At 35.4% G+C, this 16,358-nt stretch overlaps 1 protein-coding gene across 1 annotated transcript in view; it reads right to left on the bottom strand.

Annotated features, from left to right (window-relative positions):
• Nucleotides 1–16,358, bottom strand: part of PTH2R (parathyroid hormone 2 receptor) — a gene marked incomplete at its 3' end in the record, with an annotated part of 82,844 nt that overhangs the window by 26,741 nt on the left and 39,745 nt on the right. The window contains exons 7-8 of the mRNA XM_081242153.1: nt 9,754–9,814; nt 2,253–2,319 (exon numbers count right to left, since the gene is read on the bottom strand). Of these exons, the coding sequence (XP_081098279.1) occupies nt 2,253–2,319; nt 9,754–9,814 (128 nt within the window). The remainder of the gene's footprint in view (nt 1–2,252; nt 2,320–9,753; nt 9,815–16,358) is intronic.

Here is a 16,358-nt window from a genome sequence, read left to right as displayed (position 1 = left end):
AGATGTTGAATATAGTTCCCTGTGCTATACAGTAGGCACCTTGTTGTTTATCCATTCTATATATACAATAGTTTGCATCTGCTAATTCCAAACTCCCAATCCTTCCCTCCCCCACCCCCTCCCCCTTGGCAACCACAAGTCTGTTCTGTATATTTGTGAGTCTGTTTTTGTTTTGTAGATATGTTCATTTCCATAATCCATTTTTGAGCTTCCCCTAAGACTTAGAATCGGGTCTAATTTGATAACAGGCTGCTATAGCAAGAGTACAAACTAGCTTCTCTAAAACTTCTGTACTTTATTTTCTCCTCTAACTATTTACATCAATGAGCTTCTGAAGTGAAGATTCCTCTTCAATCTCTTCTACTTTGCTCTCAGCATTTTTCCTATGAGATAAATAAGCTTTTACCTAACTATCTGGATAGATCTTACAAAACCTCAACCACATTAATAGCTGTCCTTCTGGATCTATCATACCAACATGCTGACACACCTTGTCCGAAAGAAAACAAAATGAGAAAAGTAAGAAACTGGAGAACAAAGAAAGACTGAAAAAATTGGTTAAAAATCAGGCTGCCACTATTTACAACAGCCAAGACATGGAAGCAACCTAAATGTCCATCAATAGATGAATGGATAAAGAAGATGTGGTGTGTGTGTGTGTATATATATATATATATATATATATATATATATATATATATATATGTGTGTGTGTGTGTGTGTATGCATATATATATGTATATATATATATATATGCATACACACACAATGGAATACTACTCAGCCATAAAAAAGAATGAAATAATGCCATTTGCAGCAACATGGATGGACCTAGAGATTGTCATACTAAGTGAAGTAAGTCAGACAGTGAAAGACAAGTATCATAGGATATCACTTATACATGGAATCTAAAAAAATGATACAAATGAAAATATTTACAAAACTGAAATAGACTCACAGGCATAGAAACGAATTTATGGTTACCAAAAGGGAAAGGTTGGGGGGGCATAAATTAGGAGTTTGGGATTAACATATACACACTACTATATATATAATGGATAAACAACAAGGACCTACTGTATAGCACAGGGAACTATATTCAATATCTTGTAATAAACTATAATGGAAAAGAATCTGAAAAAGAATAGATAGCTAGATAGATAGATATAGATAGATTTGTATTACTGAATTACTTTGCTGTACACCTGACACTAACACAACACTGTAAATCAACTATACTTCAACTTAAAAAATAGACAGAAAAAAATAAGGCTGCTATATTACTTTCAAATTATTTAACATTTAATATTGGGACATCAGTCCTTTTTTAAAGATGTTTATAATCTTGGGTTAATACATGAAAACCAGGAAAACACAAGGTGGTATAATTTCTTCATCAAACCACAGAGAAGCTAATACCATAAACTCTTCAGGGAAGGTCAAGAGTAACATTTCTTTTCTTTTTAAAAAATTTTTATTTTATATTGGAGCATAGTTGATTAACAATTTTGTGTTAGTTTCAGGTGCAGAGCAAAGTGATTCAGTTATACATATACACATATCTATTTTTTTAAAATTCTTTTCCCATTTAGGTTATTACAGAATGTTGAGCAGTTTGGTGAGTTTTGTTAGACACAAAGTGTGTGATTTTGTTTTCTTTTGTAACACAGATGTAAATAAAAAAAAAATGCAGGCAGATAAGTCCCATTCAATATGACTGCCAACTCTAGTCTTTTTTGGACTAGAGAGTCCAAAAGAGAATGGAATCCTCTTAACTCCTTGGGGAAAGTATGTGAAATAAAAGCTTTAGGCAATGTTTTATAATAAATCACACTATCATTTTTCTCTCTCAATAATTCCTCTGTTCTCTTGCTATTCCATCTTTGCCCCCTTCTCCTACCTATTACCAGGTGATCAGGTGGTCAGAACTTTATAAAATAATGGCTGAAAAGGGGGAAGAGTTTAAGGACCACCCCAACTGCTTGAACCTATAAATGTTCATAGATATTTTGAAGTCCCTGAATTTTCCCTACGTGTTAGCAGATTAAAGGGAGGGTATGCACTTTCTTCATGGATCGCAGTGTCAGCCATGAATAAGGGTCTGATCCCCAATCCAGACTTTCCCAACAGCTATTGCTGTAATGTGAGGTTTAGGAAACAAAGTGACAGGCAAACTTCCTCTGGGTTTTAGCAGTAGTTTAATTATGCATCTTTTTCTTCTTTCTTTAAACTATACAGGTTTTTAAACTTACCCCGATAGCTGCTAAGATTGGGGCTTGATAAATCCACTTGATGTCTCCAGCACTAAGTTCCCAGCATCTGAGACATGAAAAAGAACTTCCATTAAAGAATCAGCAAAGCAAATAAGCAGTGAGATGTAACATTTTGTTTTACCAAAAATTCCAGACCCAGGTTTCTGATTAAGAAACAAGTAGAGGGGCTTCCCTGGTGGCGCAGTGGTTGGGAATCTGCCTGCCAGTGCAGGGGACACGGGTTCGAGCCCTGGTCTGGGAAGATCCCGCATGCCGCGGAGCAACTAAGCCCGTGCGCCACAACTACTGAGCCTGCGCATCTGGAGCCTGTGCTCCGCAACAGGAGAGGCCGCGACAGTGAGAGGCCCGCGCACCACGATGAAGAGTGGCCCCCGCTCGCCGCAACTAGAGAAAGCCCTCGCACAGAAACGAAGACCCAACACAGCCATAAATAAATAAATAAATAAATAATAAATTTATTAAAAAAAAAAAAGAAACAAGTAGACAGGAAGAAAAATCTCCTAAAATACCCAAAACAGTAAAAAAAAAAAAAAGTGTAACAGTCCTGGTTTCCATACTATTAGCTACCCCTTGGGGATAAGTAAAGTATTATAAATAGTGGTTTATTATTTTTATAAAAGAGTCAAAACTATGTTTCTAGAGCCACAAAAAATTAGTCTTCTAAATGTGGTACCACTGATTCTTTATTTGTGTTATCACTGGAAAGATCCATAACATTTAAACCTTGTTGATAGAGAAAGTCCTCTCACTTTCAAAATTTACTCCATTGGTTGTAGAACATTGACATTAGTACATTTTTATCCACAGAAATGCAACAGAAAACTGACAATCATGTAAATGATTCTTGTTGATAGGAATGTAGAAGAAAACTGAATGCAAATGATTTTTGTCCATAGAAAGGAAAATTAGCTGTGTTTGGTGGAATGTAATTGCTCAGTGATCTGTGAATATTGACCAGTTTTTACATTTACTTGTAAAATTATTTCACTGTACATATTACTAGATATAAACATGTAATTCTTTTATTTCTCCTTTGAACCAGTTACAACATCTTACTGGTTTCCTCATTAATTAGTGAGTTAAAAAATCTTGATAGGTGCTCATTTTATATTTGCATTAGATCATGATTTTATCTTCTATTTTAAAAAGTTAGTTTTTAACAGTACTTAATAAAAACACTATTTGATTTACTTATTTGTTATATTTATTTTCTGCTTCCTGCTCACTCCAACTAGAATTTAAGTTTACATAGGCAGGGATCATTGTTGTTTTTGTTTTCTGTTACAAGTGCCTAGAACAGTACATAGCATGTAGGTAGTCAATAAACATTTGTTGAATTGAATTGAATTCAAAGTAAGTTAGACTCAACCTCACCCAATATGGTTTGTGGTAAAGGTCTTACACTAGAATAAATGGAACAGAGTTAAGAAAAACTAGTTCCACTTGAAACTTTAATGTAGCACTTTAAATGGTTTTTATAAATTAAAGATACATAAATAAAAGCCTTCAGTTTCTTTCTCCTTAGACAAAACCTAGCATTGATTGTGGCAACAATAAATGAAATTTTATAAATAAATTTTAATGATATAATGATAATTTTTAAATTCTGGATAATAAACTTATTAAGAAAGTTATTTTTAAATTAATGAACAAATTATGGATAATAAAAAGCTATTTCAACTATTCCTTGAAGGTAAAACATTTTCAGTACACATGTAATAACAACATATTTTTAAAATATAATTTTGTATATAGGCAATACATTCTCATTTCAAAAAACAAGCTATATAAAAAGATAGACATTGAGACATCTCAGTCCTCCCCATGTTCTTGTATACCTCTGACTTTGCTTTTCCCCTACAGGTAACATCTTTTATTACTTTATTGTATATGCTTTCAGTATTTCTTTATGCCTATACAAACACATACAAATATTATAATCTTATTTTCCCCATCTTACAAAAATGCAATGTACACTGTGTTCTGTAACTTGCGCTTTCCTTTTAATAGTATATTTTTAATTTCTTTCCATATCAGTACCAAGAGAGCTTAGTAGCCCAGCATTCCACTGGAAGGAGGTACCACAGTTAAATCAAACAGACCCCTAGACCAAAGTGTAATTCTGGTCCAGCCGCACTGAAATCTGCAAAGTCAGTGGGCTTGAAGACTGAATAAGAATGGAAATCAAACACAGGGACATTTTATATTTGCATACACCTTACTTGTTTACACATTATTGAACATTGCCCATATTATTTGTATGCATCTATTTTCCACATTGTTCAGCCAGACAAGAAAGATAAAAGTGTTACTGAGTCGTGCAAAACATCTATCACACTATGCTAAAAAGGCTTCCCACTGTAAGGAAAGTGGCACATATTGTGAGAATATAAATTGAACATTGATTCACTAAATTTTGGATTTCATAAATTTGGATTTCATAAATTTTCTTTTCAGCTTTGACATCTGGTAATATCTTCATAATCTTCTCTCTTTGCTTCAATGACATTTCATCGTGGTGTCTCCTAACACACTGGAATTCAATTACACAATTTCAGCTCTACAAAATACTTTTATCTGGAAGTAGGTCAAACCAGCTACTTCTAAAAACAGGAAAAACTTGACTGATCATTTTCAATGTCAAAGTTTCAAATTTGCCCTTTGATAAGAGGCAACTGAGGTTTCAGATATTTTAAAGAAAATGTTATAATCCTTATTTTTCATTAATTCTTCAATGTCCCAGCTCACACCGTGTTTGTTAACATGGCTGAGAAACTACCCTCTGTCCAGATTTTTTAAAATAAATTTTAACACTCTAGGAAATGCAGGACTAAATGTCGTTTAAAACATAGTTCTGAATGGTAGAGCCTGAAATACAGTAGCCTGTATGCTGAATGGTAAAGCATACAGACTAGAAAGTAGGATTTCCTGCAGCCAGGACTGGAAACAGGAAATGCATTGTTCCACCAGAGGAATCCAGGGAATTATATTGATTGAATACTGTATTGTCTCAACAACTCACACTCTGATAAGAGTAGAGGAAGTGAAGTTCCCTGAGAGCCATGCAGATTTCCTAGGAATGATGGAGTGTATCTTTTCTTGGTCCTTTCAATTGCAAGCCCTAACTGTTCCTGCTGGCATCTCATCTCCTTTGAATGAGCAGGGAGAAGGCAATAAGGTATCTTGTAAGGTGTTTTTGCTTTTGTAAGTAAAAAGAAAAACAAAATTATTCACTTTTTAAGTCATTTGTCCAATCTTAACTACCCAATTATCTTACCCTACCTTAGTCAAATAACACTTTGATAGAATTTTAGAACTGGAAGAGACTTCTTTTGTATATTCTATAGAGTTTAGAGTACCTTCTAAAACTGGGTCTTATCTGCTTATCTCTAAATGTCCAAGATACAGAGAAAATCAGAGTTCTAGCTTTGAAAGGCCAGATCAGAAAAAGATAAATCGCAACTATAAGAGACATGAGCAGGGGCCCCATCTGTCCTTTGGAGATGCTCCAAGTCTGCTCTCTCCACTTGAACTTTGTGACACGGCACTATACATAGGTCAGATGACGACGCTCAAGAAAACCCACAAAAACATTTTAATTTAGACAAACTGAATTTCATGAGAAATCAAATCTGGCAATTATAAAATCATGCCATGAATGTGGTAATACAGTTTTATTTTCTATGCAAAATAAATATAAAATGACCCCTTAACCCAATTATCACACTCAGATCAGGGCACTATAGAATTCAAGATTTTATTCTAAGTAAGGTAGGAATAAATATTTTATGCAGAAGAGTCACATGATCTAACTTATATGTAATATTTTTACATTAATACATCTGGTTTAGAGCAATATTTAGTATCAGTTGTATTTTTTCAAAGTATTACATACCTAATGGATTTTTTCTCAAAAATGATAAACATGTATTTCTTATTTTTTCAGCAAGAGACTTATGATTATTAATGATTTAATATCTAGTTTATGCTTTTTTAAAAAAATGCATGATAACTAAGAAAACTAATTAATTCAATATAAAATGTACTATGAATATATTTGCTTTCTTTCCTTGCTCAAGGCCTGGAATAGCTGTTGAATGGATGAATGAGTCAAAATTGCTGCAGGCTAGCTGTAGGCTTTGGAGATGTAACCTGCTATCTCTGGGTCTCATTCTATTCATCTCTCAAATGTGGGGATTGGACCAAACAATGCCTTCGGTTCTACCTTCTCTAAAATTCCGAATCTAAGTGATTTGGTTACACATCTCAGGGTAAAATTATTTAGCATTATTTAGTACCTCTTTACTGACTCAACCTCCTTCCCTCCTCTAAGAAATCAAACAGCAATGCTGCAAGTTTTCTTTGAGATTTCCAATATCGCTGTGTAAATGTAACAATAAAGATAACAATGGAGATAACTTTAACCCCAATTGTCAACAAATCCAAATGGCATAAAGAGATAAAGTAAGTAAAAATGAAAACCGGCGGGACCCTACTGGGTACAAGCCCCTCTGTGTCCCCACTTCTTGTTTGTAGAAAAAAGCTTTAGTCTCCAAGGGTTTCCCCAAGTTCCAAAGAGCAGACTCAAACAGTTACTAATTAGTGAAGTAAGAAAATGCAGAAACAAAGGAAAAGCAGTCAAGCAAGAAAAGTAATAATAGCTTGAAAAGCAGAGTCACAGGACTCCTAGTTCCTCCTGAAGGGATACAGGTAACAATCTGATGCATATCGTTGTGTTGTTCTGCAGAAACTAAGACCCCTACCCTGTGGAGGATGTTGACTACATGCTGACCACAAACATGTAGACCCTGGACTGGTTGGAACCAGAAAACTGATGATTAAGATTCCTAAAACATCACCCTGTTACCTCACCACCAACCAGGCAGAAGAATGTCCATGAGCTAACCATGCACCTGTGACCCTCACTCCTAATGTTGCCTTTAAATACCCTTGCTCCAAAGCAACAGGGAGTTCAGGTCTTTTGAGTATTAGCTGCCCATTCTTCTTGCTTTGCATCCTGCAAATAAAAGCTGTACTTTTCCTCACTACAATCCAGTGTCAGTCGATTCGCTTTGCTGCTCATCAGGTGAGTGAACCCAAAGTTCAGCTCAGTAACAATAATGCAAAGCCACAACCTAAGTGTCCATCGACAGATGAATGGATAAAGGAGATGTGGCACATATATACAATGGAATATTACTCAGCCATAAAAAGAAACGAAATTGAGTTATTTGTAGTGAGGTGGATGGACTTAGAGACTACCATACAGAGTGAAGTCAGTCAGAAAGAGAAAAACAAATACCATATGCGAACACATATATATGGAATCTTAAAAAAAAATGGTTATGAAGAACCTAGGGGCAGGACAGGAATAAAGACTCAGACATAGTGAACGGACTTGAGGACATGGAGAGGGGGAAGGGTAAGCTGGGACGAAGTGAGAGAGTGGCATGGATTTATATACACTACCAAATGTAAAATAGCTAGCTAGTGGGAAGCAGCCGCATAGCACTGGGAGATCAGCTTGGTGCTTTGTGACCACCTAGAGGGGTGGGATAGGGAGGGTGGGAGGGAGAAGCAAAGGGAGGAGATATGGGGATATATATATATGTATAGCTGATTCACTTTGTTATGAAGCAGAAACTAACACACCATTGTAAAGAAATTATACTCCAATAAATATGTTAAAAAAAAAAAAAGCAAAGCCAGTAAGTTCTAGAACTGAGGAAAAGCTGATGAATGGGGAGTTCTGGAGCAAGGCTGCACCTAAAGATAATGATCTGTAGACTTCAGATTTTGGGGAACAGTGGTAGGTTCTTTGTAGAATTCAGGTGCTCACATAATGTGGCATTTTTTTCACTGCACAACTGACAAAATGATTCTGAAGGAAATAGTGACTCAAAACAAATGTACAGGCTCAATGAAAGAAAGGAGCAAACAAAAAGGTGTTGCTGTCAGGAAAGGTACATGATCTGTGGATATTAAACTGTATTCTGTTAACAGGGAAGAATGCTCAGCATTACTACATCTATAAGTTAAAACTGTCTCTCTTTAAATCGCCTTTTCATGTATCATAGGTGTATTAGTCTGCTCGGGCTGCCATAACAATATAGTATAGACTGAGGGCTTAAACAGCAGACATTTATTTTCTCACAGTTGGAGGCTAAAGTCTGAGATGAAAATGCAAGGCACTGTCATCTTGCTGTGTGCTCATAAAACCTTTACTTCATGTGCATACACAGAGAGAAGGAGCTCCCTCGTGTCTCTTCTCATGAACACACTAATCCTATCATATCAGAGTCATACCCTTAGGATTTCATGTAACCTTAATTACCTCCTAAGGGCCGTATCTCCAAATACAGTCACACTGGGGATTAGGGCTTCCCACATATGAATATTGGGGAGACACAATTCATTCCAAGCAATAAGTTTGACCATGAAAGCAAAGAGCAGGCACTGAATGCTTCTCCATGTTCTCCTTTTCTTTCTTTGACTCACCATTACTAAAAACAGAAATAATATGAAAAAATGAATGTTTCAGTATCCATTCATCATGTAGCACCCAAAGAGAAACAGACAAATGGGGGGCTAGTGATTCCCTAAGATGGATTCCACTTCTAATGTGCATTTGTTTTATCATTTAAGAATATTTAATTACACCATAGAAGACAAGAGAACAAATGGGGTGGATTAAACCTAGAGTTTGCATTAAATGTAGATCAGTAGTTAGTAAGTAGAGCACATGAGTGTTAAGCACAGGTACTAAATATCTGGGGCAACTGAGCACTAAATATTCATGATGCACTAAATATATAAGAGGCACGAAGTATCCCCAATATGCAGGAAGTACTCGGTAGTCTTGATGTCTTAATTCAGCCACTGATTGGTGGAACCCATGGCCACATATCCTTTGCCCAAAGAACGCAAATAAAACCCAGAGCTTCTCAGCAGGCTAAGTGGCAAGCTAGAGCCATGGCCAGGTGAACTTGCCCTTATATCTCTCTGAGACAGCAAGTGTGTGTCTCTGGCACAAGGCACCTTCTGTCTGTGGGTCCCCTTGTTGCAACCACATTTCTGGTTCTCATAGCCACACCATCAGTGGGGAATGCTGATGTGGCAGAGAGAGTGAGAGAGAGACAGAGAGGAGATATGAGCACTGCCCATCCCAGGACTCAGGTAGTGCAGTCCTTTCACCAGTGTGCATGATATCCTAAGTGTGTTAACTTACCCATCTCTTTCCCCTTGCTTCTCACTGTATGTTTCAAATTGATTTCATAAACCATGGAGTTTATGACCATCCTAATCAGGTCTGTGAGTCTTTCTGTCCCATGACTCTGGGATGGATAGCTTGCTGGTAATGTATCAGAGGCTACAAGGTAATTTCCCACATAACATCCCTAAAGGGTAATGTCATCTAGAACAGCAGCAAGTCTTGAGAAAATCCCAGGCTCTTGCTTTACCTCCTTTTGTTTCCACTCACCTTGCATCAGCCAGAGTTGCTCGTGCCACAGCCCAGGCTGTAACAAATGCCGCCGGGAACCCTGCAATCAGAAAAGGATTCAGAGACCATATTTCTTTTAAGATTAAGGGATTTTTTCTTATATTCATCACATAAAAATATACTATTAAGAGGTGAGAGAGAAAAACAGGCATGAAAAATGTTGTTATGTGAATATGAAAAGTCCACTTAATTTTCATCTTATCCATTTGAGAAGGGAGGTGGTATACTGATGTTATTCATTCTCAAAAGTCTGAAGATGAAGACTGGCTCTATTTTCCTTTGAGGGGTGTAAGGTTAAGCCATGTATGGAGGGGACCGAAGTTCCCGGGGTCAAAAGCAGGCGGTGGTCGGTGCATCCAACTTTGCCTCTTGAAATGCCGAAAGCCACATGCTTACCAAGAGGAGTGAAGCAGCAAGAGGGACTCATGAGAAGTGGCAGGAAGGCTGTTGTTCTAAAATACTCAAATTTTCTCATTCTAAAAGTTGAAGGCATAGAGAGGCTATACTGCAAGTTACAAAATTAGGAAGTTTTGATCAGTTTAGCCCTTCTTTTTTTGTTCATATCACCTCCAGACAGAAGCATTTGCAGGCACTGAAAGCTTAGCAAAGGGTGGTGCTATATTAGTTTGATGATTTGAGAATGAGATATTTGTCCTTCATGAACTATAAACACCTATGAGCTTGCAACATCAACTCTATTATACTGACTTTCCATGAGTCCTTTGCCCCCAGTAAAGGTTGACTGCTCAGTTCATGCTATACTTGGACTCTGACATCACAAAAAATCACAAACCATTACTTTTATGCAGCACTGCAATAGAAGATCAAAGGATTTAATGGATAACTCTTCATTATGTGGCCTTTTAGAAAGAAGTTTAAAAAAAAGGAAGAGAAACCATAGGAAGCACCTTACAAAGAGAGAAAAAACTAACTCAGAACATTTAAAAGAACACAATATTCTTTACCTTTTAAAAAACACATTTCTAAATTTTCAGATATATTTTCTAAGCAAAACAAGTAAACATAAAAATAGATTCAGATGAAAAAAATTTCAGAAAAACTTAAAATAAGGTGATATCCCACAAAAGGGAATTTCTTTGGTCTCCTTAGTGATCTAATTGAATTTAACCTCAGGCTGCCTGTGTGGCTATTTAATTTTATGACTCTATATTCCAATTTTATTTATTGTTTTTATATAACTCCTTTTTAAAAAATTCTGCTCGAATTCTATGTTCTAGGAAATTTTTGTCAAAAGAGATCTACCCAATTCTGGTTAATTGTTAGGTTCAGCTTGTTATTCTATCTATCTATCTAGTCCACCTATCCATCCATCTGTATAAACATATATCCACTAAGCACTTATTAAATGCCTTTTCATTTGTTAAGAACTGTTATAGTCTCAGAAGATTAAAAAAAGAACAGAATAAACAATATCTCTGTTTTCCTGAAACTTATATTCTGGTATGGGAGGCAAAATTAATAATACAACTTCAGTTATCAATTAGTGCTATGAAGAAAAAACAGGAATGATACTGTGTAATGGAGAGAGCATGGCTCCTGACAGAATGGTTCAAAAAGGTCTGATATGGATCCCTTTGCTGTTCTACTGCCTTGGTTATCTTTAAAAAGTGTCTGCCTTTGATCAGAATGTTCACATTTTCTCATTTGCAGGTCTTTGTCTTCTGCTTCCTTTACAATCTCCTGATCAGGCAATTTCCTGAATGATGTTCTATATATAGAACATTGATTAATGGTGCTGGATTTGGAATTGTGTTTTAAATGATAATTATAGCAAATACTTTATATCAGACACCATGTCTTAATGAAATTGCTTTTCTCATCCTCTTGGAAGACCCTCATTCATAAGATGAGCACAGAGACAACCATGGAGGAATAAAGAACAGAAACCACCTTGAGGCTTTCTAAGAATTTTTGGTCACCAATCTTAGTATCACATTATTATGTAATTGAGAACACATAAATAAAGGGAAAAATCTTTGAAATCTAGACGTTAGTTTAAATTTAAGTGTTACTTTAAGTAAATTTAATGTAAATTGGAATGTTATTCTATATTTGCATTTATCTTAAGAGTTGAGTTATTTTCATAAAATACATCAGTATAAATAAGTGATTCTGAGAGGGAGGCAATCTCTGGTCTAAGAATAAGTAGACTCGAGTTTTGGTGTGGCTTCATTACTATTCTCCCTTAAAATGAAGGTTTGGACTAATAGTAGTAAAGAACTTTAGCAATTAAACACTTTCTTCAAATAAAAACTTATATAGCAGCCCACCGCATAAGCCAGAGATGCCTTGAAGCCAAAGTGGGGTAAAGGGTCTTGCCATATTGGCCCATGTAATTTTTTCTTGTTTTGGACACTTCAGAGCCTTCATAGAACCCAACCTCAGGCTTACCCTCCTCCTAAAATGCTACTGTGGTATTGCAAAGTCATAGCTTGATCATAAAGTGTAGAGTTAACCCTAAAAATTAGAAACCCATCATGACATGGGGATTCCCAGATTTGCTACAGACATACAATGTCTTACCAGAAACCTTGATTCCCCTGGGAATCCAGTCTATGTTGACTGGTCAGACATAAAGCTCCAAGCTATGTCTTCAGTTCCCTCTCTACTCACTGCAGGATGCTGGAATTTAGTATCTATCACTTGCTGATTCATTCTTTGAGGAACCTAGAAATTCATCTATATAATTTTGATAGAATTATTCTCAAGTCTCATAGGATTCTAAGGCCAATACTGAATGAGTCTTTCCTCTCTGTAAGGAAAACTGCAGAGCCTTTAAAGTTTTCCATTGTTACAAAGGTGAGTGTCTATTTATGAAACTTCAGAAGAGTTACCCTCCCCTGAGATGGAATTACTACAGTAAACAAAAGAAATCTTTAAAAAATATATCTAATTCATAATCTAAAATCTGCTCTAGAAGAAGAGTAAGGCATTACGAAAAAGGATCAATCTAAAATAGAAGAGCTACAATGGAAAAGAAAATGTTTACTGAATTAAATATTGCCAGTGGGCAGAAACTGTAGAACATCAATTGGTGGAGAGGAGGTGGAATCTTGAAACTGGGTGAACCCACAGAGATAAATCTACATGATGGTTACAAATATAAATTTAAATTTGACTATAATTTATTTTCTTTTAAACAGATAATAACCTGTAGAATTTTTTAATGATAAGTAGTAAAACCCCAAATTACATCTTGAAGGTCTGGAAAAAGTAATAAGCAGGGAGAACCAAATTCCTTATCTTTCATAAAGTAGGGCCAAAATATAGATCTCTTACTGACTCTAATGGTTAAATGTAATTTTAACTTTAAAATAACTTTAAGGTAGAATTAATAATGGCATTAAAAATCATAGGGCAAGGGAGAAACAGTTTTTCTTGATTTTTAAATTCAGCTTAAAGCAAACAATGAAGATTTTTAATTGTATAAAGGTGTTATATTGATTATCATAAATAATTTTATGAAGAACAGATTTTATAAATTAAATATTTTGAATATAATACATATGATGAGAATAGGCCTACAAAAAATAAAATAACCTAAAGGGTCAGACTCCATGCTTCTTGTGTGCTGGGACTTAACATATATCTTGTATTTCAATTATATATACTGCCAAATGGATGACCAAAAAATGTTTGCTGGATTGAAACAATTTTATACAAAGATAATAAAACTAGAAGTGTTTTCTGATTATTTTTCTCCTGGTTATTTTAAGATAATACAAAATATGAAAATATTCTACAAGAAAGCTTGGCAACAGGGACGTGACTACATGGTATAACCAGGATAGGTGCTTTTATATGAAAATACGTACATTCTGGCATCTCATCTGACAGGTGAAAATTAAGAATGGCTGCTAATACAGAGGTAAATTACCACATTCAATAAGGATAAAGAAGCAAGAATGACACTTTTTTTCCTATTATGTTGTATATTATATCCCCAGTACTTATTTATCTTATAACTGGAAGTTTGTTACCTTTTGACTGACCTTTTAAATATAGAATTAAATATATTTTTTAAATATGTAGTTGGAACCGAGAATAAAGTGCCTTATTCATGAGAAAATTGAGCAAGGATAGGAAAAATTAAGAAAATGGTGAGTTGAAAGAAAAGAAGCACAGTCATCATTCGAATTTGCCTTTACTCCTCTATACATCTTGTTTTGTGATAAAGATAAACAAAAAAGTCATTTTAAATATCTGCCTTCAATTTACTAAGGCAGACATGGCATATGTTCCTCTTTAGATGGTAATTTCCTTCCCTGCCAACTTATTATTAAGAACCAGCAAAATCAATGTAAATAATGCAACTCCACATATCATTACAAAGTGAGTAATAAAGTGCTGAGTATTTACCTAGCTAAAGAGAGCTTAAAGTTATAATAATTGGATCCAAATGAACAACAAAGGAATCCAAGCAAATTCTCTTCTCTAGTGAAGCCAATAAATCACTGGAAGAAAGTCTGAAACTGGGTTCACTATGGATTAGTCTAGCAAAGGATCCTGCAAAGCAGCTATAATGTTTTGATATTTATTTTTCTTATAGAAAGTTGGAAAAATGAGTCTGAAATAAAAATGATATTTTAAAATCATACTCTCAGTGTTGAGATAAGAGAAAATAGTCTATTAATCAAATAGACTTGGATATTTACTTCAGTAGCAGAGAGAAATTCTTAAAAGAATATTACTATTTTGGGGGGCTTCCCTGGTGTCCACCTACCGATGCGGGGGACGCGGGTTCGTGCCCCGGTCCGGGAAGATCCCACATGCCGCAGAGCGGCTGGACCCGTGAGCCATGGCCGCAACGGGAGAGGCCACAGCAGTGAGAGGCCCACGTACCGCAAAAAAAAAAAAAAAAGAATATTACCATATTTTAATTATATATGCCCTAGCCTAAAGCATTTATTTTTTTGGAGTTGCAAAGAGAGAAGCCAGAAGATAGACCAACTATAGCACCATAACTCTGTAAAGATTACTTGTTACTGTTTTAATTGTGGTTAGTTACATAATATTGCATGTAAGATGCTTTTTGTAAAGTGATCTTCCATGTAGATACTACTTGCTTTCATGCATGTTCTTAAACCATTTGGTGAAATGAAGATTTCAAGTTGTGATGCTTCTCTACTGTAATTGTCACTCTTACGACAAAATTTTGTGGACAAATAATTAAAGTTGTAAAGGAAGGTGAGAACCTCATACTTGTATAGAAGCTCACTGGAACCCTCTCTGTTTTTTTAATTCTCATTTTCATAGAAAGATTTGAAAACAAGTTTCCTGGGTTTCAGTGAGGCAAACTCCTGATTTTACAGAGCGACAGACTGAGTGATACAGCCCAAATACGAGCTAACAGGGGAATTTGCTATCAAACCAATATGTAAATAAAGAAAAACAAGTTTATTACTAGTGTGACCAATGTCATAGAAAACCAAAAAATAAAATGGAACTCAGACAAATTCATTGTTGAATTTTCTATCAACATCTTTACTAACTTCTAGTAATTATGTGGGTACACAGATATAATTTTGCCTTGAAGGTAAACTACCAAAAACTGTTGAGAAAATTTCCAAAGTACCCTAAACAAATAAAGTATCTTTTTTTAATTTTAGTAACTGTTAGTCAAAGATAAGGGAGAACCTAAAAACAGACTGCTTTCAGAAACTTTTATTCACAATTATTATTTCATAATAAATAACGCTTGACAGTAAATTGACCCTTTGTCTTCTTAAAGGTTATTAACTAACAGGAAATTCAATATCCTTTACTTCATATTTTCAAATGTTAAGACAATATTAAGACAAAACAGGCCAAAAAATTCTTACTTTGATGGGAAAAAAAATTTCAAATTTTATCTTGAGCCACTTAGTTGATTTTTTTCCCTGTGCTGAGCATGTCATAATTTGGATATTAAAATAGCAATTGTTAATATTGAGACTTCTTAATTTTAATCACATATGAGTTTTAATTTTTCTTAAATTATAACAAACAAACAACATCCTTTCTCCACATCATATTGAGTTAGTGCCTAATCCAGTAATCCCTCTAGTACTGACAAGGCATTTTGGGGATGTGAGCTGAATATCCTTTTTTTAAAATTATATATGCCAGGGCTTCCCTGGTGGCGCAGTGGTTGAGAGTCCGCCTGCCGATGCAGGGGACACGGGTTCGTGCCCCGGGCCGGGAGGATCCCACATGCCGCGGAGCGGCTGGGCCCGTGAGCCATGGCCGCTGAGCCTGCGCATCCAGAGCCTGTGCCCCGCAATGGGAGAGGCCATAACAGTGAGAGGCCCGCATACGACAAAAAAAATAATAATAATAAAATAAATAAATAAATTATATATGCCAAAAGTAATTTGAATTATTTCCCTCCAAAAGACATCTACGTAATTAGTTTGTAATTTGCGTTGTAAAATGCAGTCAAGATGGTCCTATAAATTCCTTTCTGGCATTCTCATCATATGACCTAGAATTACAAATCAAAGATGGATCATTATAGCTTAGAAATTCAAAAATCAAAATTTTTAGGATGAAATTATTGTTAAATCAAGACATTGACCTAAGAT

Source organism: Mesoplodon bidens (assembly GCF_964165515.1).
Source record: "Mesoplodon bidens genome assembly, chromosome: 8".
NCBI classification, from domain to species: domain Eukaryota; kingdom Metazoa; phylum Chordata; class Mammalia; order Artiodactyla; family Ziphiidae; genus Mesoplodon; species Mesoplodon bidens.
The sequence above is the reverse complement of the archived record's forward strand: the minus strand, read 5'-3'. Positions and strand labels throughout refer to the sequence as shown.